Source organism: Eublepharis macularius, chromosome 6 (genome assembly GCF_028583425.1).
Source record: "Eublepharis macularius isolate TG4126 chromosome 6, MPM_Emac_v1.0, whole genome shotgun sequence".
Lineage (NCBI taxonomy): Eukaryota > Metazoa > Chordata > Lepidosauria > Squamata > Eublepharidae > Eublepharis > Eublepharis macularius.
The window spans coordinates 128,165,553-128,191,002 of record NC_072795.1 but is presented as its reverse complement, the minus strand read 5'-3'; the positions used below and the strand labels follow the sequence as shown (position 1 = coordinate 128,191,002).

General features: G+C 45.1%; 1 protein-coding gene across 1 annotated transcript in view; it reads right to left on the bottom strand.

The window, feature by feature from the left end:
• Positions 1-5,258: 5,258 nt before the first annotated feature.
• PKD2L1 (polycystin 2 like 1, transient receptor potential cation channel) overlaps positions 5,259-25,450 on the bottom strand; it is a 50,360-nt gene continuing 30,168 nt past the window's right edge. Inside the window, exons 6-15 of the mRNA XM_054983961.1 lie at positions 23,716-23,944; positions 21,939-22,109; positions 20,114-20,295; positions 16,973-17,093; positions 15,869-15,967; positions 14,111-14,232; positions 13,484-13,601; positions 12,244-12,368; positions 7,385-7,532; positions 5,259-6,650 (exon numbers count right to left, since the gene is read on the bottom strand). Of these exons, the coding sequence (XP_054839936.1) occupies positions 6,441-6,650; positions 7,385-7,532; positions 12,244-12,368; positions 13,484-13,601; positions 14,111-14,232; positions 15,869-15,967; positions 16,973-17,093; positions 20,114-20,295; positions 21,939-22,109; positions 23,716-23,944 (1,525 nt within the window). The 3' untranslated portion in view covers positions 5,259-6,440. The remainder of the gene's footprint in view (positions 6,651-7,384; positions 7,533-12,243; positions 12,369-13,483; positions 13,602-14,110; positions 14,233-15,868; positions 15,968-16,972; positions 17,094-20,113; positions 20,296-21,938; positions 22,110-23,715; positions 23,945-25,450) is intronic.

Sequence of the window (25,450 nt, the reverse complement as noted above, 5' to 3'; positions counted from 1 at the left end):
GGCAGGCATTGCTATTTGCTCCACTCCTAATCCCAGCTGGGTGAAGGTGGGGGCTGACACTGTCACTCGCTTCACTCCTGATCCAAGCTGGATGATGGCAGGGGGTGGGCATTGCCACCTGCTCCACTCCTGATCCTAGGTGGGTGAAGTGGGGGCTGGCATTGTCACCTGCTCGGTGTCTGATCCAAGCTGGGTGAAACTGGTGGGTGGGCATTGCTACTTGCTGTGCTCCTGATCCTAGGTGGGTGAATGCAAGGGATGGGAGCGGGCATTGCCACCTGCTTCACTGCTGATCCCAGCTGGGTGAAAGCAGGGGGCATTGCTCAGCTCCTCCGCTCCTTATCTCAGCTGGGTGAAGGCAGTGGGCAGGCATTGCTGCCTGCTCCACGCCTGATCCTGGCCTGGGCTTCCCACCGTGGCATGCTCTCGGAGGGACAGGCTGCCTCTTCTGGGCTGACGGGCTGCTGCTTCTCTCTGCCACAGCGCCCTCTGGGGGCACATCAGGGTAGGAAGTGAGTTGTCTGGAACATGGTTAGCCTTTTATATAGTAGGATAAATAACAAATAAAATATAATAACAATAACACTTGTGCTTATATACCACTTTTCTAGACAGATTAATGCCTCACCCAGGGTGGTGAACAAGTTAGTGTTATTATTATCCCCACAATACAGCTGGGGGGCTGGGGCTGAGAGGAGGGGCTTACCCAAGGCCACCTATTGAGCTCATAGCAGTAGTGGGATTTGAACTAGTAGAGTGCGGATTCACAACCAAGCCACTTAACCAGTGTGCTGCAGCTAAGTGACTAAATGCTAAACTGGAAAGAGGAGTGGTACTTCTATACATATGAAGGACACTTTTGGATATTGGTCTGTGATTCTTTGATAAAGAATTCTTTTGAAACGTGCAATTTTGAATCTAGACGCCCTGTCAAAATCATTTATCACAGCCATTTAAATCACAGCCATCTATGGGACTCCCTAACTGAACTTTTACTCCTGGGGTACACCTCCAGACCTCAAAGAATTTCCCAACCTGGGCCGTTTCTGCACGTCTTACCTGCCTGCGGAACATTGCGTGAAAGTCCGGGAAGACACCATCTTTTCATGCGAAATTGTGCCAGGAAGACACTGTTATCCGGGAGTTTTGTGCAAAATCGCATCTTCCTGGTGCAATTTCACATGAAGACGCTGTCTTCTGGGTCTTTAGCACAATGTTCCGCAGGCAGGTAAGACGTGTGGAAATGCCCAAGAGTAGGCAAGTCTACACTGTGTAATCTGCTTTGGGTCTCAGTGAGAAGGGTGAGCTACAGATAACAAAATAAAATAAAATAAACCCAGCAGATCAGTTTTCTGGAGCCCAGTGGCTTGCGAATCTCTCATCAGGGCTCCAAAATGGATCCCAGAATGGGACGTAATTCTCACCATTCATGCATAAAGAGAGGCTGGTGTTTTGCAGGGCTGATAATGTGAAGTGTGCTGGAGACATCTACAGTGAGGTTTTGTGCATTCGTAAGGCCAAGCTATAAGTGACGAATGACACTTGAACAGCAAGTGAACAGACTCACATGTATTCCTCCCTGTTCACTATGTGATCGAGTGGAGCACAAGTGGAGCACAAGTGAACAGGGAGGAATACATGTGAGGGCCAAACTACAAGTGATGAATGACACAGGTTGGACACTTGTCAGCTTCCCTCAAGTTTTGATGGGAAATGTAGGCAGCTTGGCGGAATGTTGGACAAGTGACAGTTGAAAAGCCCATTGGACAGCAGTCGGAGAGCCAAGCTACGAGACCAGGACGCCTTCATTTCCCATCAAAACTTGAGGAAAGCGGACAAGTGTCCAACCTGTGTCATTCGTCACTTGTAGCTTGGCTCCGAGTCTGTCCACTTGCCTTCAAGTGTCATTCATAGCTTGGCCCATAGAGGTACGTGTGATGTCCTTTCCTCATGCTGTCCAAGGATATGGATGAAGGAATAGAGGGAATGCTTATTAAATTTGCAGATTATACTAAATTGGAAAGGGTAGCAAATATGGTAGAAGACCAGATGCAGGATGATCTTGACAGGCTGGAAAACTGAGCTAAAACAAATAAAATGAATTTCAACAGAGATAAAGGCAAAGTTCTGCATTTAGGTAGGAAAAAACAAATGCATAATTATAGGTTGGGGGCGTGTCTCAGCAGTAGTATGTGCAAAAAGCATCTAGGGATCTTAGTAGGCCATACACTGAACATGAGTCAGCAGTGTGATGTGGTAGCTTAAAAGGCAAATACAATTTTAGGTTGTATCAACAGAAGTATAGTGTCCAGATCATGTGATGTATCACTCTACTCTGCTCTAGTTAGACCTCACCTAGAGTACTGTGTTCCGTTTAGGGCACCACATTTTCAGAAGGTTATAGATAAGCTGGAACATGTCAAGAGGAGGGAAAAGGAGTTGGTGATGGGCCTGGAGACCAAGTCCTATGAGGAAAGGTTGAAGGAGCTCGGTATGTTCGGCCTGGAGAGGAGACGACTGAGAGGTGATATTGATAATCACCTTCAGGTACTTGAAGGGCTATCATATAGCATGGAGTTCTTTTCCGTTGCTCCAGAAGGTCAGACAAGAACCAGTGGGTTGAAATTATATCAAAAGAGTTTTCAGCTAAACATTAGGAAGAACTTCCTGACAGTTAGAGCGGTCCCTCAGTGGAACAGGCTTCCTTGGGAGGTGGTGGGCTCTCTTTCTTTGGAGGTTTTAAGCAGAGGCTCGATGGCCATCTGACAGCAATACTGATTCTGTGACACTAGGCCGATCGTGATAGGGAGGGCAGGAAGGGTTAGTTCTCATGGCCCCTTCTTACACGCCCAGGATAATGCTGATCACCACTTTGGAGTCACGAAGCAGTTTTCCCCAGGTCAGTTTGGGTAGCAATCCTGTGTTTTGTCATCTTCTGGGCATGGAACAGGGGTCACTGGGGGTGTGCAAGGGAGGTAATTGTGAATTTCCCGCATTGTGCAGGGGGTTGGACTAGATGACCCTGGAGACCCCTTCCAGCTCTATGATTCTATGATATACAGTGTATTCATAGTGAGATTAAGTATACCGCATTAGGTCTCACCACAGATATGCAGAGATGACATGCCACATGACATGCCACACGACCAGTGACATGCCACACGACCAGTGACATGCCACATGTCACTGCCAGGTGATGTGGGCAACCATATCCAAGGTGTGGTATAGCTGGAAGACATCTGATCCAGTAATCTAGCTGCGTCTGGTCCAGGTTACTGCCTAGATGGGGAAAGCATGTATGTCACCTTCAGGGCTCCATTACACGTTCGGCAGACCCAGCAGTTTTCTCTGCAGTCACACAGCTGCGGCAGGAGACCTCCCGCCTGGCAGCTTCCGCTACACGCCACCACTCAGTACGGTTATTACCAAGAACTCTTGCAAAAAGGTGTTGCATCAACAAGAAGTGTTTTATTCAGAAATGAATGAGCAACGCAGTTATGAGTTGTCAAGCAGGGCCCCCTACTGGCTCCCTGCGAGAAATGTTCAGCGCAGCCATTTGATTCATACAGTATGTAAAAGCCTCTCGCTCCTCGCATTGGCACAAGCACATTCCATATTTCCACACAATGCCATACACCTATGGGGGCTGGCATAACGTTGCATGTATTAGTGAGAAGTACTCCACAGACAGAAGGGTTAGCTTTGCCCACTGGGACATCGCACAGAAGAGCCGTGGGAGCTGTAGCATTTTGCATTGATGTGTACATTCAGGGCCGGATCGAGGGGGGGGCAGGGGGTAGTCTGCCCCCGGCACTGCCAGGGAGGGGGCGCCAGGAGCAGCTGCCAGCTGCCGGAGTGCGCAGGCGGCAGCGTGGGCAGCCTTGCAGCCCCCCGCGCTGCCTTTCGCCTGCCCCACAGGACAGGGGGCAGCCGGCTTGCCGTGCACCCCCTGTCCTGCAGGGCAGGCAAAGGGCAGCGCGGCCACCCACGCCATTCGCCTGCCCTGCAGGAGAGGGGGCAGCCGGCCGCCCCCTGTCCTGCGGGGCAGGCGCATGGCCCTGCGTACATTTGATTAACTCCTTGTTGTGATGTGCAAATGGTTCACTCCATTCTAAGAAAGAAGAGTAACCGTCCAGGGCTGTGAATTGCCCACGTGGTTCCCAGAAAAATACTTTACTGCTTTCAAGTAACATCATGTCTTATAGCCAAAACAATAACGTTATGACAGGAGTCCAAGAAGGCAGAGTGGGAAACGCAGCAGGGGATAGCGCTGCACAACTAGAGTTGCAGAGGAAGAAAGTGATGATGTTCCTCCTATGCTGGCGACGATCATTAACATATTACATGAGAGCAGCCACTGTGGGGTAGGATGTGGCATTCAATTAGATCTAATCTACCCACTGAGAGCCAAGCTACAAGTGATGAATGACACTTGAACGGCAAGTGAACAGACTCACATGTATTCCTCCCTGTTCACTTGCCATTCACTTGCACTCCACTTGATCACCATGTGGTCAAATGGAGCGCAAGTGGAGCACAAGTGAACAGGGAGGAATACACATGAGTTTGTTCACTTGCCGTTCAAGTGTCATTTGTCACTGGGCCAAGCTACAAGTGACAAATGACACTTGAACGGCAAGTGGATTGAGTGGAGGGCAAGTGAACAGGGAGAAATACACTTGCCATTCAAGTGTCATTTGTCACTTGTACCTTGGCCCACTTATAGCTTGGCCCTGAGAGCCAAGCTACAAGTGACAAATGACACTTGAACGGCAAATGAACAGACTCACATGTATTCCTCCCTGTTTGCTTGCACTCCACTTGCGCTCCACTTGATCACGTAGAGCGCAAGTGGAGCACAAGTGAACAGGGAGGAATACACGTAAGTCTGTTCATTTGCCGTTCAAGTGTCATTCGTTACTTGTAGCTTGGCCCTGAGAATCTTTGTGACACCACTTGTTAGATATACACCATGCAGGATATGTCCAACACATGACTGAGTGGGACTGCATTGACCAAAGTCAGAACAAATCTATGCTTAAGTGTGCCAAGGTATTTTTAAATCTGACCGCAACATTCACAAGCAAAACACTCAGCAGGAGTTCTTCTCTTGTGCATGAAATTACGCAGGAGCCATGGAGGGACCAGAGGCACACAAAAAATCCCATTGCTGGTAACAGCTATGAATCCAGCCCTGGGTGAGCATTGCTCCCGCGCTTATGGCTTTGAGCTATGTTCAGAAAGAATTATGAACACAACACAGGACATTCCAGATTACAGGCTGCCCCATTTGTCAGTCTTCGGGGTACTCTGAAATTGCTCCTCAGAAAAGCTGAGGAGGAATTCTTTCCATATGATGCCTTTGAGTTATCCTTATTCTAATGGCTATTAACAATTCTCAGTTTACTAACAACTATTAGAACGAGCTCAAAAGTGGAGGAAGAAGGGCGGTTAGGAGAGCTGGCTAAAGGTGGGGGGAATGATTGGTACAGCAAAGTGGTTTGTTTGCAAGAACATCGTGTGCTTTCCCAGTAATTTAGCATTTTTGAAGGGACCGCACAGATGTGACGCAGGATGCTCCACGAACAGAGCACCCGGAATTTCTTTTTCTCAGAAATTCAGACATATGGGGAGGGGAGTGATCTGGATCCAGCTCCATGAGGGAAACGAGTTAAGCCTTTCCCCCCTGCACTGTTTTCTGAATTTGAAATGCCCTGGGGAGCTGCTCCCTTGGGAAAAATAGAAGTATCGATATTTTAAATAGTTGATTTAAGTGCTTGATTTTATGTACCGATCCATTTTTTGTGGGTGTGCGCGCGCATGCACGCACCCCACCCCCGTCAAGTTGCAATCGACTTATGGTGATGCCGGCAAGGGGCTTTCGAGGCAAGTGAGAAGCAGGGGTGGTTTGCCTCTGCCTTCCTCGGCAGAGTCTTCCCTGGCGGTCGCCCATCCAAGCACCAACCCTGCTTAGCTTCCAAGATCCGATGAAATCAGGCTATACCCTGCCACCTTCCTTCCCAGTATGTTGAGGGATTTTAAAATTTTTTAAAAATGCCACATCTATTTCGAGAAATAAGCAACAAGAAGATGTACGCATATTGCAAGGCATGTCTTTGAAGCTGGTTTTCCTACATGAAAATGACATCCATTTAGGAAAATCATCTCGGGCAACTCCAAATGACAGATTTCCCAGAGACTTCACATGTGGACAAGATTGGGGTCAATTTGAAACATACAGGAGCCAGCAGTACAATACAGATCCAGATCTGACCCCCCACTACCCCCCAAAGCCTAGAGGTGACATTTGCCCTGTTCTTGGTTGCATGTGGACAGACAGATAAGCTTGGTTATGGTGCTTTATCTTCTCTGGCAAGCCTAGCAGAAGTGAAACAGTAGACATTTCTTTTAGAATCAAGGTGAAGTGATCCAGAAATGAGCTAGAAGTTCATATTAGATTGCAGAGGGATGTTCTTGGGCATCTGAGAGCTTGGCAGTGGTGTCTTGGGAAGGGCAGGGTAGATGGCATTGCTGGTATTCAACAAGTTCTTGTTGACATTCTCCGGCAAGCATGCCTCCTCCGATTCACCTCCTTCCTCCGGTACCCACTCAAGGTTCTGACGATTCGGATCTTCATGGCCGAGTTCTTCCTGAAAACAAGGATAAGGGAAAAGGTGCCTTCTCATTTAGAGGCTTGTGAAGAAAGGAGGTCAGACCGGGGCCGTTTCCACACGTCTTACCTGCCTGCGGAACATTGCGCGAAAGACCCGGAAGGCACCGTCTTCTCGCGCGAAATTGCACCAGGAAGACGCTGTTATTCGGGAGTTTTGCGCGAAATCACACAAAACTCTAGCATAACAACGTCTTCCTGGCACGATTTCGCATGAGCAGACGGTGTCTTCCAGGTCTTTCGCGCAAAACTCCCGGATAACAGCGTCTTCCTGGTGCGATTTCGCACAAGAAGACGGTGTCTTCCGGGTCTTTCGCACGATGTTCCGCAGGCAGGTAAGACCTGTGGAAACAGCCCTTGCAAGCTGAGTGACTTTGCTCTTTATTCTAATGGGACACGCAGAAAAAGGGCAGTTATTCCCGGCTGAATTCATGGTCTCCTTGTTGATCAGGGCACATGAGGAAAAGGCTATAATTGTGTGTGATGAAATGTTTAATATATAAATTGTATTCATAATCAGGAACAAGGGCAACTGATCTAGCCCTGATTCTAGCCCTGATTTAGCCCCGATTCTGCGTGTGTTTTCCAGATGCCAGCTGTGTGCCATGTGAAAAAACTGTTTTCTTACAGTATGGAAGCCGTTGTCCCTCTCCACAAGGTAAAGGGTATTTCTATGGTAGACCAGCCACAGCAACCTAGACTTAGGAGACGTACTTTGCTCGTGTGGTTGAGAAACTTTTCCAGTGGGCCCTTCTTCTTCAGTTTGCTTCTTTCCAGGCTCTCCATCTTCATGACCACAGCTTCAATCTTGGTTCCAACGCTGCCAATGGAGTGTTCTAACTGTAGCACCCGCCGCAGGAGTCTGTGAAAGAAAGTAATGGCTTTAAAAAAACTCTTCTTCAGGGAACTGGCATTGGGTTGGCAGCTAGGCAGGGAAGTTCTTCATATGGCTCAAGTGTAGTTGGTGGTGATGAGAATGAAGGCTGTCCCTGGGTGTACTCCCTATTAGAGATGGGCACAAACCAAAAAACCCCGGAACCATGTGGTTCATGGTTAGTCAAATTTCACGAACCACGAACTTTCACAAACCTGCCCCGGTTCGCGTACCGGTTCGTTAGGTTCATGAAAACGTCACATCCCGGTCAGAAAATCATCACCTCCAGGTCAGCAAATCATCACCTCCAGGTCAGCAGAAGGTCACTTCCAGGTGAGTGGAAGGTCACTTCCGGGCCAGCAGAAGTTCACTTCTGGGTCAGCAGAAGGTCTGCAGGAAGTCCATCCCCTGTTGCCTAGGAAACTGATTGATTGGCACCAGGCTGTCTGCAGTGATGAACCAAAAAAACAAACCAAATGAACCGGCCTAAAAGTTCATGGTGGCTCGTCAGAAATGGGATCTGACGAACTGTGGTTCGCGAACCACGAACCGGCCTGGTTCATGCTTAATTTTGGTTAGTATTTCAGTTCGTGCCCATCTCTACTCCCTATTGCAGCTAAACTCTGGATCTGACTCTTAAAGTTTATCTTGATCTGCTTATTATTTATTTTTTTATTCATATCCTGATTTTCTCCCTAATCGGGACCCAAAGCAGCTTATCAGAGCTTTCTCCCCTCCTACATCACAACAACAACTTTGTAAAGTAGGTGACCTAGGGTCACCCGATGAGTTTCCATGGCAGAGTCAGGATTCGAATCTGATTGTTCCAGGTCCTAGCTAGATGCTCTAACCACTACGCTATGATGTTTTGACCTGTTTCAAGCATATGAAGTTGATAACTGAGATGCAGGTAAGATATATAGATAATTTGTTGGACCAGGCAGTGTGGATAGAGTAGACCATACTCTGTTACTGAAATATTTGTAGGAAGAAGTAGGTATCAGGGGATATGCTTTGGGTTGCTTACATTGGTCGAATCCACATCCACCCATTACCCGCATGTTTATTGGATATCTTCTGTTTGCCTCCAATCCGTGATTTTTTCCTCTTCGTTCACATTCCTTCTTCCAATCCGTCTTTCTCACGCATCCCTCCGGTCACACGACCGCTCGAAAACCGCTTTTTTGGGCGGGACCTTTTTTCCTGCCCATTTTTTTTTATTTTTTTGAGTGCACTTTTCCGTTATTTCGATCTTGCCTTATAAAGAAACATCATTGAAGATAATGATGCCTCTCTTTCCCCCACTGACAGCACTGATGGCTCTCTCCCGTTTCTTTTTTGGAAATTTGGAAGCATGTGGGAAGCTTTCGTGGGCATTTCCTATGCAGGACAGTTCAGTGCCTGAATTTTACTGAAGTTTCACTTCCTTGGAGTGTCATTATTTCGATATTTCGTAATTTCGATATTACAGTAATATAAAATAAAAAAAATAAAAAACAGTTAAAAAGGAAGTTTCGCGAGTCCGTCCTGAGGATGGATTCACCCCAAAATGATTTTTCAAACTACCAGATTTGATTCAGAAACAGCATAATCAATAAATCCAATGCTATGAAGTCAAAAACAGTCTTTTGCAGACTACGGAGCACTTGCAAGTTGAATCAGCCAATAGGAACTCTTGGAACGGCCGGAGAGACAGGAAGGGGGGTGGTTTTTTAAAAAAACGCGTAAATTGCGCATTGGCCCATTCACGGCCACCGTGAAACTCCCGTTGAAAACCTGTGACCACATATTCGGGAGAAATGCGAATGAAATGCGTCTGTTTAATGAGGTAATGTGACTGGCACTTGGGATTGCGTGGGGAATGCGGGGAACATGCGACTTAGAATGAGTAATGTGGATTCGACCATTATTCCTTGCAGACAGGATTCAAAGGATTTCCACTGAAGACCAGTTATCATCAGTGTGGGATTTGTCCTGTGGGCTTCCAGAGGGTGCAGCCTTATCCTCCATGCTATTCAAACTCCATGTAAAGCCCACACTTTTGTTCAGTAGGGCTTTTTTATAATGGAACAGGGCTGCCTTATAACAGAATGATTCAAGAAGACCTTTCGATAGAAACTGTGGAGTGTAATACTAATATGTATTATCTGTTGCTGCATGTTTTATGTTGCTCTCACTGCATTATATGTCTATGTACGTAATACCATTTATTGCATTGTTTAACATATGTTCAGGGCTCATTTCAAGGGGGAATGCGCAGTAATGCAGTTCCAGCAGTTCCCCAAAGAGGTCACATGACTGGTGGCCCTGCCCACCTGACACTCAGCCATTTGGGGCCCATTTGAGCCTGGATTGGGGCCGAAAAGGCCTGGATCGGGCCTCTGACGGGTGGTGGATCACTCTCCCACTCAGCAGCAGCCCAATCCTGACCATTTTGGACCCCTTTTCAGCCATTTTCAGCCCCTTTTTGCCATTTTGGGCCCAATTTCAGCCCTGAATGGCCAGGATTGGGTCCAAAACTGCCAGGATAGGTGATGGCAGGGTGTGTGGCATATGTAAATCAGTTATGCTAATGACACACTTCTTAGGATGGCAAGGGGTGTGGCATATGCTAATGATTTATGCTAATGAGCTATGCTAATGAGTTCCTCCAGCTCTTTTTCTACTAAATGACCCCTGCATATGTTCACTACTTAAGCCTTGTTTCATATTTCAAAAACAAACTAAAATAAAGGGCACCACAGAACTGGACTAAACTGCCAATGATAAAGGCTTATATTTTGATACATTCTAGTATTTAATATTTATTATGGTATTTATTATATTCATTGACCTCATAGCAGAGTGCACTTTAGTGGTTAATGGTATGGTTAAATATTCAACCAATTTTCATAATTATTTGGCACTGTTCACTTTAAGTATATAACGACTGATAATAGTCGCTGCGGACGATCTTGTATCTTTCTACAGCGTCTTTCATATTTCGTCAGTCCAAATCAATCCAATATGTCTGATTGATTCAAAATCTGATTTTTTAAAAAGTGAATTCTGTTTAATGAACCCAGTCTAGTTTGAATAAGTTTCTCTTACTTGCTAGACTTCAGTTATGAACCGAGGTACCATTAGCTGGAATTTTGTCCCACCCTTTTAAATCAACTGGACACATCAACTCTGGACACGTTTAAATCAACTCTGGACACATTTCTAAGGAATTTAAAAGGTTGTTAGATTCAGAAAATCACAAAATGTTTGGATTGCATGCCCCTGTGTGTTTCAGTCTTGGATTATGTTTCATTTTTCATTCTAATTCTGGCCAGATCTATTCATAGTATCCCAATAATAAAGCGTCTACACTCTGCAGTTCAAATGACCCTTTCTGTCAAATAGTTTCATGTGGGTAGCTGTGTTGGTTTGCAATAGAACAGCAAAATTTGGTTCCAGTAGCACCTTGAAGACCATTTTCAGAGTATAAGCTTTGGAGAGCAAAACTCTGAAAAACTTATACCCTGAAATTCTTGTTGGTCTTCAAGGTGCTACTGGATTCGAATCATGCTGTCAGATGTCAGTGCCCAAGGCTAGCAGAAGTAATTTCATTTGCTCCCTCTGAAACGGATGAAGAAATTGGCATCTCCAGTTAAAAAGATCAAGTCCTCTGCCTGAGCCTGGGACAGCTGCTGCCAGTTGGAGTAGGCAATACTGACTGTGACAGAACAAGGGTCTGATTCAGTATGTAGGGCTGCCAACTCTGGGCTGGAAAATTCCTGGAGATTTGGGGGCAGAGCCTGGAATTGGTAGAGATTGGGGAGAGAGCTGAGCCGGGATGGGATGCCATAGAGTGCAGTCTCTGAAGATGCTATTTTCTCTAAGTGAACTGGTTTCTATAGTCTGGAGAACAGTTGGAATTCCAGGAGAACTCCAGTTCCCACTTGGAAGTTGGCAACCCTAAATATAAGGCAGCTTCCTGTGTCTATGAGCTAAAATACTGAACTGTAGCTATTTCGTCATCCACTCTGAACCTTCTATATATAATATAGAGTCCAGTAGCACCTTTAAGACTAACCAAATTCATTGTAGCATAAGCTTTCGAGAATCACAGCTCTCTTTGTCAGATGCATTAGTCTTAAAGGTGCTACTGGACTCTTTACTATTCTGAACCTTCTGACACTGCTTACATCTCTGAAAATAAGGAACCAGACTGCACTGGTTCTGGGAAGGGTGTGTTTGCAAGTGTTGGAAATAGTAATGTCTGGTGTACAAGAAGGAAGAAGAGAAGACCCATCCAAGCAGGGGGCAGCAAGGATCAGTTAGATAGGATAGCGAGGGCAGCATCTCTCTTGTCTCCTAAAGGTCATTTCTTTTGTCCTGTCTCCTATTAGGCTAAACAGGGCAATATCTTCCTTCTCTCTCCTCACACACGTTCTCTAAGATATAGTTAGACAGACAGCTCTTTCTCTCTCTCTCCTCTTTACTTTCTGATATGTAGTTCCTAAATAAACCTCTTTTCACCTTTAATCGGTACTGCGTAAATACTGCTGTTTTATTTGCTATTCTGCCAACAGCAAGCAGTTGGAATTTCTGGTGTTACCAATCTCACACACACACCCATCAGCAACTGCCCATCCGTGTCACCAGCAACTGACTGCCCAAGGCACTTCAGAAGGAAAACCCAACCCTTTGCTTTTGCGCTATTAATACCCACGTTTGAAACTCTTCTTCGGACCCCGAACCAGACTTGTTTACTTGATTATTCTTTGCCAGGGTATCCTCCAAACTGTTGCCCCTGAACGATTTCCCCAAGCTCTCAATTTCGGCATTCAGTGCAACCTGGAAAGGAAATGAGAAATGTCATTTTGCCCTGTTCAGATTTTCCTGTAATATAGTATCATAATGAATGAATGAATGAATGAATGAATGAATGAATGAATGAATGAATGAATGAATGAATGAATGAAAACCTACCTACCCTCACTAGCAACAACAAATGGCCTTTGTAACAGAGTCATTGGAATCTGCTTCATTTCCAAGTGAACATTTCTTTGCAGGGAGAATCACCTCTTTGTTTGGTGTGCCTGGCATTGCACATTTTGGTGCTCGAGTCGAGCCAAGCTATGAATGTCCATCAATTGCATCCGAAAGACTATGTGCGACGTCTTCTTGGCCTTCCCACTGGCCTTTTCCCTCCTTGCAACTTCCCGCCCGTTGCTTGGTTTACCTTGCTCTCCCCAGCATGGCTGAACCTTTCAGAGAAGCTCAACACCAAAGTTAGGATTGCCAACCTCCAGGTGAGACCTGGAGATCTCAGAATTACAACTGATCTCCAGATGACAGAGATCAGTACCATTGAAGCAAATGGCTGCTTTTGAGGATGGACTGAATGAAGGTCCCACCCCTCCCCAAACTCTACCCTCCCCAGGTACCACCCTAAATCTCCAGGTATTTCTTAACCCAGAGCTGGCAATCCTTGTCTCTTCTTTCTGCCTCTTTCATATTTCCAGGGCTTTTTTCCTGGGAAAAGAGGTGGTGGAACTCAGTGGGTTGCCCTTGGAGAAAATGGTCACATGGCTGGTAGCCTCGCCCCCTGATCTCCAGACAGAGGGGAGTTTAGATTTCCCTCCATGCCACTGGAGCAGTGCGGAGGGCAATCTAAACTCCCCTCTGCCTGGAGATCAGGGGGCGGAGCCACCAGCCATGTGACCATTTTCAAGAGGTTCCGGAACTCCGTTCCACTGCGTTCCAGCTGAAAAAAAGCCCTGCATATTTCCATTTACTATCAGCAGGCCCATTTGGGCCCCCTTTGTTGTTACTTGAAGCCAGAATCATCACTTCTGAGGGAAAACTGGGGCCTGCTGGTCTCCAATCCTGACCACACGGACTCTGCATGCCAAAGTCTTGGTGCCTGGTCAGCGCCCAGGAAACGGATCTGCCCCCTTTGACCTTACCCTCTTCTCCTCTAAGTCATTCCTCATTCTCTTCTGCTCCTCCTCATCAAGAATCTGGTTGCCGTCTTTATCAAACCTGGCAAAAGCTGCAGTGATCTCGTGCTCGGCGTGGCCAAGCCTGGGGAGGACGGAGAAGAGACATGTTGATACAAGGCCTGCACACTTCCCATTTTATTTTAATAATAACATACTTTGTAAATCGCTCTGAGCGGGTGTTAAGTCATCCTGAAGGGCAGTTTATAAATATATGTTATATTTTTTATTTATTTATTTATTTACATCATCGATAGCCCGCTTTTCTCCCGAATGGGGGGCTTACTTCGTTCTCCTCTCCTCCACTTTATCCTCACAACAACCCTGCAATGTAGGTTTGGCTGAGCATGTGCGGCTGGCCCAAGGTCATCCAGTGAGCTTCCACGGCAGAGGGAAGATTTGAACCTGGTTCTCCCCGATCCTAAGCGGACACTTTAACCACTACACAATACTGACTCTCAGATTTAGGATCTAAAGGAAGGTGTTTGGGAGTCCCTTTCGTCAGGGATGTATGATACTCCAGCATTTAAAATGACAGAAGCCTCCCAGTCTGGAGTACAGAATGACGGCAACATCTAGAACCGCTCCACTTACTCTCTCAGGCTGTTTTTAAAATCCTCAAATTCGAGCTCCTTGGTTCCTTTCTGCAGGGCTTTCTGCACATCGGAGATCCGGTCTTTTTTCAGCTTCAGCCTCATGAGGGTCTTGTTGTAGCCCTAGAATCAAGAGAAGCCAGCAAAAGTCAAGCCGTCCCGTACTTCAAGCACAAAAGGAAGCAACAGCACCGACACTCTGGAAAACGGTGACAACAAAATCCAAAACAGACCTACTAGAGTTGCCCGGTCCCTGCGGGTCAAAACCCGGAGTGGAGGGGTGGGGGGCGTGGAGAGGAGTCACTAAATTGGAGACCGATTTTCATTCAATCGTCCCCCAGTGTGACCCATTACTTCCACATTGCAGCAGGAATGATGTTATTCGTGGCACAATGTGGGAGTGTGCTTCGTCCCAGCATTTCTGAATCTTTCTTCCTCCTGCTGGCCAGGTTCTCCCAGATTTGAGGTTGTGTCGGGGGCGGGGGGGCAGAGCCAAGCCTAAGAGACACAGTCCTTCATTTCCTGTACTCCTTCCTTCAGAGGAGAGCTTGGTGGTGACTAAGGACAGGGCATTTTCAGTGGTGGCCCCCTAGCCTTTGGAATGTCTTTCCCTTTGAAGGTAGCCTGGTGTTTACCTGTCTTTTAGGCACCAGGCCAAAACATTTCTTTTTTGCCCAGGCTTTTAACGAAGGGGTTGTATTTTTTAAAAGCCGTTTTATTGTCTGCTTCTGGACTATTTTGTGAATCTCCTTGTGCTGTTTTTATGCCTCTGGTGTGTTTTTAATAGCTCGCTTTGTTTTCGATGTTGATAATTGATTGTGATTTTATGTTGCTATGGAGTTTTTATATGGAAGCCACCTCCTGCAGCACTCAACATAGAAATGTCTTAAATAAATAAATAATTGGTCAGGAAACATTTTCTGTAGGCAGCTTCCAGTGCGCTCCAGAGTGTGTCTTAAAAATACAGAGTGATCGTGAATGCTTTGAGGAAGCTGCAAAGAAAGACCTTGCTTGCTGAAAGTGCGGTGATTTCAGTGGGGGTTATTTCATAAAATTTTGCTTTCTTGCTTGGCCAATCTGCTATTTTTATTTTATTTTATTTTATTTTATTTTATTTTGCATGGCTCATTCCTAAAATCTTGAGAGATCCACCACCTTGCCTGTTGATTTCCCTTAGTCATAAAACATCCCAAAGGAATTTGCAAAATACAGTGTGATAGCTGTCCAGTTTCAGCAGCCTCTGTCTCATTCATTCATTCATTCATTCATTCATTCATTCATTCATTCATTCATTCATTCATTCATTCACGTTTCTCCCCAATGGAGACTCAAACCAACTTACATCATTCTTCTCTCCTTCATTTTATCTTCACAACAACTGTAAACCTATCAAGTTGCTTCCCCTGAGAGTATGATCGGTCCAAGGCCACCAAGTGAACTTCCATGGCAGAATGAGAATTCAAACCTCTCAGATCCTAGTCTCACACTCTAACCACTACACCACACAGTCTCTCCCTCCATGAAACTTTTGTCTCCCTGATCTGTCGGGTCTCCTGATCCTTGCTTTCTGTTTCTGAGTCCACCATTTTGCTCTCTCTGGTTTGCTCAGGCATCTTTCATTAGACTCACCCTAAAAACTGCAATTCCCCAATAACCCTCACCTTCTGCAGGGGTTAAAGGCAAGCATTCCCGCTATAAGCAAGTCCTACCAAATTTAATCCCGGGTCTAAGGATTGAGCTTTTACGGGAATGAACAAACCTGCTTCAGGATGTCGGAGAGCTGCAATTCATTCTTCTGGTTTGAAAGCTCCTCCTTGACTTCTGAGTAGGTGTCGTTGATGATCGCCAAGAACATATTCTGTAGAGAGGAAAAAGTGCAATCAGATGGGTTTTATCCATTTGGCGTAGCCAGAAATAGTTCCCTCCTTGCTCTGTTGAACAGTTGAGAAAAAAAGGAGTTATGCTGTTATATTACAATATTTCCTTTGTCTCAGGTTGGTTCCCCCCCTCCTGCCCCCCACCAAGAAATGAGAATTCTGCTTGGTCAGGCCAAAGGCCCGCCTCTTTCAGCATTCAGTCACCAAGAGTAACTAGCCAAAGAGCGGTAGTCCGCTCTGCTCTTTGCCCCAGCATCTGGTGTTCAGAGATATACTGCCTCTGGACACGGAGGCTCCATTTCACAATCCGAGCTAACAGCTGTTGATAGACCCGTCCTTCGTTAATTTGTCTATTTCCATTTTAAAGCCATCTTGTGGCTTTCCGTACTAATTGTGCATTGTGTGAATAAATGCTCTTTTTTGTCTGTTCTGCGCCTACAGTCAAACAAATAGGTGACCTCAATTTCAAGTATTTCTGAGAAAGAGATAAATTATTTTTATCCATCTACGTTATCCGTTGACTTACATTCTCTCCTCTTTCCCCCTCCTTATCCCCTTGCCCTTGAGGAACTACCAGACAGTCAGACACAAAACATTAATACAGATTCACTGCTTTTTCAGCTGCAGAGGGCAGGGCCAATATATACATGCATAATGCTGTCTGGACCCACCAGCATGGTTATGCTTCATTTTTACAGATGGGTGTTGCAGGAGGCATCATGTCCCATGCTGTGTGGAATTCAGTCATTATTCTGCAAACAGCTGACTGTGAGAAAGGAATGACTTGTGTGGCAGCAATTACAACCTGTGATCCAAGTCATACTGCTATTTGAAACCTCATGTGTGACGTTTACAGCACAATCCTAAGGACATTCTGCCCCAGTGAGTAGCCTTTTAGTTGGACTCTGTGGCTTAGGGTTGCTGTCTTCAAGAACCAACAAGATTCTTGTCAATGGGAAGCAGTATTTAAAAGAAAGAATCCTTACCAGCAGGACAAAGAAAACAAAGAAGACGTAGGTGACAAAATAGATCGGCCCCAAGATCCTGTTGGCGTTGTCGATGGCGTTGTAGTCGAAGTCACCGAGGATGATTCGAAATTGGGTGAAGCTGGAGAATGGAAAAGAGGGTGGTCAGAAGGCCAGCTGAAGCTCCATAAGACATCCCACACTCGCCACCCACCCATTTTCCAAGTTAGGTGCGGCCCAAGGTGGAGAGGGCTGAAATTCCAATCCTACCCCCCAAAATTCCAGGTCCACCATCCCACCTACTTTTGGTGAGGAAAGAATTTCATATAACCCTAAGGGCCAAGCTACAAGTGATGAATGACACTTGAACGGCAAGTGAACAGACTCGCATGTATTCCTCCCTGTTCACTTGCCCTCCACTTGCCCTCCATTTGATCATGCAAGTGAACAGGGAGGAATACACGTGAGTCTGTTCACTTGCCGTTCAAGTGTCATTCGTCACTTGTAGCTTGGCTCTAAGTGGTCACAGCATAGCTAAAGTATAAATAACATCTCTAATATTTCATGCTTTTGGATTCCTGTAAGAGCTAATATTATCTAGTTATTAGAGCTCTTAGTGATAATTTAGGTACCATTGAGCCACCGTGGCAGAGCAAAGGGTTTACCAGTTCCCTTTCTGCTGTTTTAATTATGAGCGCTGCTAATCAATCATTCTGCAGATTGGCATCTGTTTAAGAAAGTTCAGAGCTGGTCTACACACACAGCAGAATAAGGCAGCAATTATGACGACAGAGGAAATGCAAGATACGGTGATTAACATTCACGGAGGCCCTGATCTCAGGATCAAACCACACGAGACAAAATACACCTGAATTACACTCAAATTACACTCAAATACACTTGAATTACAAAATACACGAGTGTGTTGTGTCTCGTGTGGTGAGACCCTCAGAGAAAAAGAAGGCATAGACACCTCAAGTTGCAGGCGATGAGTTTCCTTCACAGGGATAACCATTTTGCTCTCCTGCCAGGAAGGGGCAAGATAGATAGCTACTTGGATATACTGAGCGGCAGGCTGTTTTTTCTGGGGAAAGAGGTGGCGGAACTCTCAAGAGGAAAATGAGGAAGGAACACAAGGAATTCTTTGAAATCATATTATTTTCAAGCACTATTGCCGAGTATTTTCAAGAGGTGCGGGCACTCCATTCCCCCGCGTTCCCCCTGAAAAAAAGCCCTGCTCAGCAGGGTCTTAAAGATTCTTGGACACATGTCTTAAAATAGATCCAGAGGAGTTAGCCGTGTTAGTCTGTAGTAGCAAAATCAAAAAGATTCCAGAAGCACCTTTAAGACTAACCAATTTTATCGTAGCATAAGCTTTCAAGAATCACAGTATCAGGCATCTGAAGAAGAGAACTTGATTCTCGAAAGCTTATGCTAAAATAAAATTGGTTAGTCTTAAAGGTGCTACTGGACTCTTTTTGAGTTCTAGAAAAGACCTCATTGGCAATCTCTTGGTTGTGGCAAAGAACTTGCTGGTTTTATATTGGAAATCCAAAATAATCCCCACAAAAGATAAATGGTTAGAAAAAAATTGGGATCACTATGTACAAGAAAAAATATATGATAAATTATATCAAACTGAACATTACCCAAGGGAAACTGATTTTATGGCAAAATGGCAACCATTTATTGAATTTATTTCTATCACAGATCAGCATCCTCCCAAACATTTACTTTTTGTTACTCAAGATTGAAGTAACAGCTCCCAAAGAAGATCTAGTTATATGAACCTTAACAAAGCTGACTTATTGACTATTACCTGTTATCCTTGTTTCTTGTTCAAAGCTATACCAATCGTGATTAAGTATTCCTGTACATAATTGTATACAGTTAACTATTACTTTGTTGTTCTTTGTTAACTCTGTTCACTGATTTTAATATGTTAATAAAAATATTACTTAAAAAAAAAAGAATCACAGTTCTTTTCGTCAGATGCATGGAGGGCAAAAAGAAATGCGCTGCTCCTAAATTCCTGATAGGCAAAGTGAAACCTTCCCTGGTGGGACATGAAGAATTAAAAGGACTGGATAACTCTTCGGAAGGATGCAAGCGTCAAATCCAAGCCAACGGAGTGAAGTCTATCATGAGCAGGGTAGCCTCTATTTGACAGTGTTTCAACGGCTTGCAACCGCTCCATGGAAAGAAATGCCAACACCACTGAAAATACTACTTCGTTAGCTTCACAATTATGTTTCTTTTTTAGTTCTGTGACACCCTATAGTGTTTCAATATAGTTTTCCAACACTCTTAAGCTTTACTAAATTGAGACAGTATGTTAATAAGTAAAGATATTTTTTCCTTTTAAAGATCTCAGATTGTGTTCAAAGATCTCACCGTTAGAAGGGCAAGGGAGAAGCAGCGCATGCGCGCACACACACCCCTGCACATAACTCCTATCTGTGGCTCAAGCTGCAGGCAGAGAAATAAAGGGCAGAGCTTGATTGGAGAGAGGCAAAAAAGAGGTGGAGCCAAGTGGGACAAGCCCTATGTACACGCTCAGATCCCCGTGCTTGGGTACTCACAGGCAAGGAAAACAAAGGTGGGGGTGGGTGGTATGACCCATCTATTACTGTAATACGGTGGCAGGGTGCTGAAGTTGTAGAATGGACTGTACCACTTCAGACTACAAGGGAGGAGTTGCATTTTTTTAAATCTCCCCTAATTTAATAGTTCCTTGTAAGTGGAACCAGCTCTGCATGCCTCTGTCTAGGCTAGAATCTTTCATCTTGATAATGCTCTTTTTTATTGGCAGGATATTTTTTTTTTATGTTGGAAGCCTGAAACATCTGACACCCCCCTACCTGCAGTTTGAAGTGCTAGAGTCCATTCTGCTACCTCCCAAATCTACCACCTCTTTCTGCAGCATGTGTTGACTAGATGTTGCCCAGAATCACAGACAGGGAAAGAGACATAAAACCTCACATTCAGAGCCTCCAGTCGCAGGGGCAGGGCCTCTGACTCTCAGACCCTACAGGAGCCAGAGCACCCTGTGCCATAAGCAGAGGGCCGGATTGCTGCCCCACCCAGTGCTGTGCTTGTATTGTTGCAGACGATGCATGAATGAGTCTTTGGAGCAGAAGGAAGAGAAGGAAGTACACTCACATGCATTTCACGAAGGTGCTGAAGTTTTCCACTTGGGTCCCAAAAAGAAGGTAGCCCAGCTGTGCGTAGGCAAAGAAGACAATGAAGAACATGATGGCAAAGCCCAGGATGTCCTTGGCACAGCGGGCCAGTGTGGAAGAGAGTTGGGTCATGGTTTTGTTAAAGCTAATGTACTTGAATATCTGGTTGGGGGGAGAAAAGGACAGGAGCGAGTTAAAGTCCCTTCTGATCACATTTGAAGCTGCCTTCTTCTGAGTCAAGCACCAGTCTCCCACCAATAATTAATCTATTATTCCAAAATCTATTTTATTTGTTTGTTTATTTATTTATATTCAATTTATATTATTCTCCCCACATCAGCAGGCTCAGGGTGGATTACAACCAAGTTTAAAATCATATTTCATAGTATATACAATTTAAAACCATAAAACATCTTAGATAGATAGATAGATAGATAGATAGATAGATAGATAGATAGATAAGATAGATAAGATAGATAGATAGACAGACAGACAGACAGACAGACAGACAGACAGACAGACAGACAGACAGACAGACAGACAGACAGACAGACAGACAGACAGACAGACAGACAGACAGACAGACAGATAGATAGATAGATAGATAGATAGATAGATAGATAGATAGATAGATAGAGACAGAGACAGATATGTAAACACAGTGGCACACAATCTAGACGACCACCTTTTTAGCCATCTCTGGAGTATTTTGGCAGGAAAATATGAGAGATGGAGGTGTCACTAGCAGGGAGGGCATATCACTACTCCCCTGGCTAGGGGGCACCACCCGGCGTCAACTATATGTCTGGTGGAACAGCTCCGTCTTACAGGCCCAGCGAAAAGCTGATAAATCTCGCCAGGCCCTTGTCTCATTGGACAGAGCGTTTCACCAGGCTGGGGCCAGGACTGAAAAAGCCCTGGCACTGGTCGATGCCAGGCGGGCCTCCCCAGGGCCAGGAATCTTTAATAGATGCTTATCGCTAGAGCGAAGAGTCCTCTGGGGTTCATATGGGGAGAGGCGGCCCCGCAGATACACCGGTCCCAGTTCGTATAGGACTTTATGGGCAAAAAGTGTGAAGTGCCTACAGGAAATACATTCAATAAATAGAATAAATAACTACTATAAATCATTTAAATACAAGAGCAATAAATAACATTATAATGTAACAATTCGTGATGTAGTCACAGATTGCACTGAAGAAATCACTGCTGTATTGTAAGGATGTTATTTACTGCTATTGTATTTAAATTATTGTAGTTATTTATTCTATTTATTGAATGTATTTCCTGTAGGCACTTTGCACTTTTTGCACAATAATAGTTTTTGGAATAATAGATTAATTATTGGTGTTTTTTCACGTGGTAGCATTTTCTCCTAGAGGAGCCTCCCGGTTTGAGCCTTGCCTATCAAGGTCAGCATTGTCTACTCTGACAGGCAGCCGTTTGCCAGGGTCTCAGCTGGGGGTCCTTCCCATCACCAACTACCTGATCTTTTTAACTGGAAATGTTGGGGATCGAACCTGGGGACCTACATGCAAAGCCGATGACCTGTCATTGGGCCATGGCCCCTGAACATACAGGCTTTGATCCTGAACTGCTTTTTATCCTGATAGACCACGGTCAGTATTGTCAGGATCAGTGGCTCTCCAGGGTCTCGAGCAGAATGTTGGATAGGGTAAAGGGGTTCTTCTGCACGCTCCTTCAACTTTCTGGGGAGAAAGATCTAAGCCCCCCCAACAGTGGTCCAAACCATTTGCTACTAGTGGAGTAGTGGGGTGCCAAGGTTGAGGGATCCAGCAAGCTACCTTGATCCAGGCGAAGAATAAGTTGACAGCGTTCATGTTGTTATACTGGGTCTGCCAGAAAGCCAGGAACTCGAAGTCGGCATAAATGTTGGGCTTTTTCAGCAGCTGCCCCATCAACCTGTTGACTTCCATGGTGCGAAAGATGTGGAATCCAATGGCTACGATAGAAAGCTGAGGGAAAGAGTTGGGATTCAGTGGGACTTCTGCAGACAGGAGCAAAGTGTTTCCAGAGGCTTCGTGGCAAGGGCTTATGAGAGCAGTGACTATCCACACTGTCAATCTCACAGGGTCAGGCATCCCAATAAAGCTTAGAAAGATGAGACCCACCCCTTACCTGTTCCAGGTAGAATGGTGTTTTGTTTAGACCCAATGGATTAAAAGCATTTTAAGCTCATGATGTTTTGCTTGCAACTGGTCAGTTTAAATGCTAACTTTGCAAACATAAGATTTTAAGGATACTTAATGACAATAACTATCATATAAGAGCCAGTGCGGTGTAGTGGTTAGAGCATCAGACTAGGATCTGGGAAAACAAAGTTCAAATTCCCACTTTGCCACAGAACTACACCAGGTGATCTTGGGCCAGTCACACACTCAGCCTAAACTACTTCTGGTTGTTTGGCAGGGAAGGGGGGGGGAGGCAAAGGGTATTGGGGGGGGACAAAGGGGAAGGGTATTAGGATGGGCAAGAGGGAGTATTCCCTCTGCAATTTTCACCCCCTCCATTTAATGTTCTATATAACAACAACAGCAACAATATTCGATTTATATACCACCTTTCAGGACAACTTAACACCCACTCAGAGCAGTTTACAATGTAATTACTATCCTCATAACAATCACCCTGTGAGGTGAGTGGGGCTGAGAGAGCTCTGCAAGAGCTGTGACTGACCCAAGGTCACCCAGCTGGTTTGAAGCGGAGGAGTGGGGGATCAAACCCGGCTCTCCAGATTAGAGTCCTGCCGCTCTTAACAACTACACCAAACTGGCTCTCTATTGTGCAAAGTGAAGAGAGGACCATCCCTCCAGCTCTTGTATAGCAAATGGTGCCTGCTTAGCGGAAATTAATATTCTTAGGTCCTGGAATGCAAGGCCACATCCTTCTGAGGTGGGCTAAAGCCAAGGAGAACTCAAATAGAGACCATTAGTGCAGCAGACACACACACACACACACACACACACACACACAAAGAGAGAAGGACTATAGTTACCTCTATACTATATCCTAACTTAGCATCCTTCCACCCATGCCCCACAGAGTTTACTGTTCTAACCATAGGATTTCTTATATCTCACACAACTTAGCTTCCTATAATCCTTACAGCAGTCCTGTAAGGACATGACCAAAGATATGACCTCCACCTTGCATATACCGGCTGAGTCTCTGGACAGAGGGGCTTTCCTAAGGTTACCTGATGTGCCTGTGGCAAAGGCAAGATTAGAAATACAGGCCTCTTGAGCGCTCAAGCTACCTGCATCAGTAGTATCTGTGCATTTGCCACAGAGACAATGAACTGGCTGATTCTGCACAAGTTGGATAATGCACTTTCAATGCACTTTATCCATCGTTTGAGGTGGATTTTTTGTTCCACACACGAAAAAATCCGTTCCAAATGATAAAGAGGATTGGAAGTGCATTATCCAATGTGTGCGGAATCACTCCGTGACTAACCAAATAACTCCCAGGTGTTTGCATGTTTTTTTCCTCTGCAACGAGCTCATCCGCCTCCCTCTTCTGCTTTTTTCCTACCTCTAATTGCAAGAAATCTCATCTCACCAATATGACCACTATATCCAAGATGTTCCAGATGCTGGTGAAGTAACGGAGCCTATGAATGTGCAGTTCCAAAATCTCTTCTACGATGTAGTAGAAGATGAAGACACAGAAGATAATTTCACAGGCAACAATGAAGAAGTCCCAAGTGCTGACGTACCGGAGGAGCTTGACGGTTCGGATCTGCCACGAAGGGATGGCTCCGCCAGTGGCTGGGAATTCAACCACCAACCTAAGCAACAGGGGACAAAAAGAAGGGGAAAAGCTGACGCTGTGTGTTCTTTTCATCTGCATCCAAAGAGGATGGTAAGGTTCCTTTGAAATCATAGAATGCTGGGCGAGGGGAGGAAGTGACATAGAACCTGGGGAAATAGCAAAAAGAAAAAGTTGGCCGGAGAGGCAGGAGGGAAGAAGATGGATGTGATCACCAGGCAGCCAACTGATGAACCAATGGCATTGAGCCAATGCCAACCTCCCAGAGATCTCCTGGAATTAACACTGATCTCCAGAGATCAGTTCTCAGAGATCAGGAGAAAACGGTTGCTTTGGATGGTGAACTCTGCCTCACAGAAGTGGCCCTGTCGTCACAAGCCTGGATTGGTTGAGGGCTGGGCCTGTATGGTTTTGTTCATTCATTGGAGTTGTTAATTGGCTGTGACTCGTGTTCAAATCTATATTATAAAGAAATGTCATTATGACAGTACAATTCTATACTCAGGTTCAAAGTTCAGCTAGATGAAGTTGGGATTGAAATAGAATCCCTCATTGAGTTCCAAACCAAATGTGAAGATGATTTCCCTCCAGAAATTGCAGCCATAGGGGTATCTTATGCTACAGCACCATTTTCAGAGATGTTTTCCAGCTTTTCATCTGCCCAAAGAGGTCAGGAAAGCTCCTATTCTCCTGGCTTTCTGCAAACCCCAAATATTGGATTGAAAGGGCCTTTCTGTGGGGAGACTGCTCTTCATGTGCCTCGCCTTGCCTCGTATGGCTTTATGACCACAGCCTTAACCCTAACCACAAAGATTAAAAACAAAATCATTCCCCTCTAAATCCACCCTAACTATAAAAGTCTTCTAGATTTTATTTTGTGCTAAATTACTAGGAGATAAGAAGCTACGGACTTAGTAATACAGGTCATTATCACACAAAAGAAAGGAAAACTTCTGATTGCTGCTCATAATTTCTTCCTTCTCTAGAAGAGGAGTAATCCAGCTCTCTCTGTATTTAATGAAGAGACTAAGGGCCAAGTTACAAGTGACGAATGAAACTTGAACGGCAAGTGTATTTCTCCCTGTTCACTTGCCCTCCACTCAATCCACTTGCCAGGCAAGTGTCTTTCGTCATGTGTAGCTTGGCCCTAAGAGGCATTCGAGGACTAAGTGAAGCAATGTGTCTGTCTTCCCCATAGTACACAAGCACCAGCATTCGGAAAAAGGAATCCTCGTATAATTAGTCTTTTAAGTCAGGGGATAAAACAGTATTCAATCTGGCAACCAAAAAGATATTGCAATATCTAGAAACAGTCAAACACTTTAAATATGCCAGGGAAGTTACTAGAGGTTCAAATCCAGGATAGGAGAGAGAACACATCCTTCTAGCTCGCAAAGTTGTACTTCTGCAATCCAGCTCCAATAACTGCTTTCTAACCTGAGCCAACACTACTTTATCATCCTCCATATATAATAGAAAGGCGAAGGTAAAACCTGACTGTTCTAATCTTTGATCAACCAGTCTC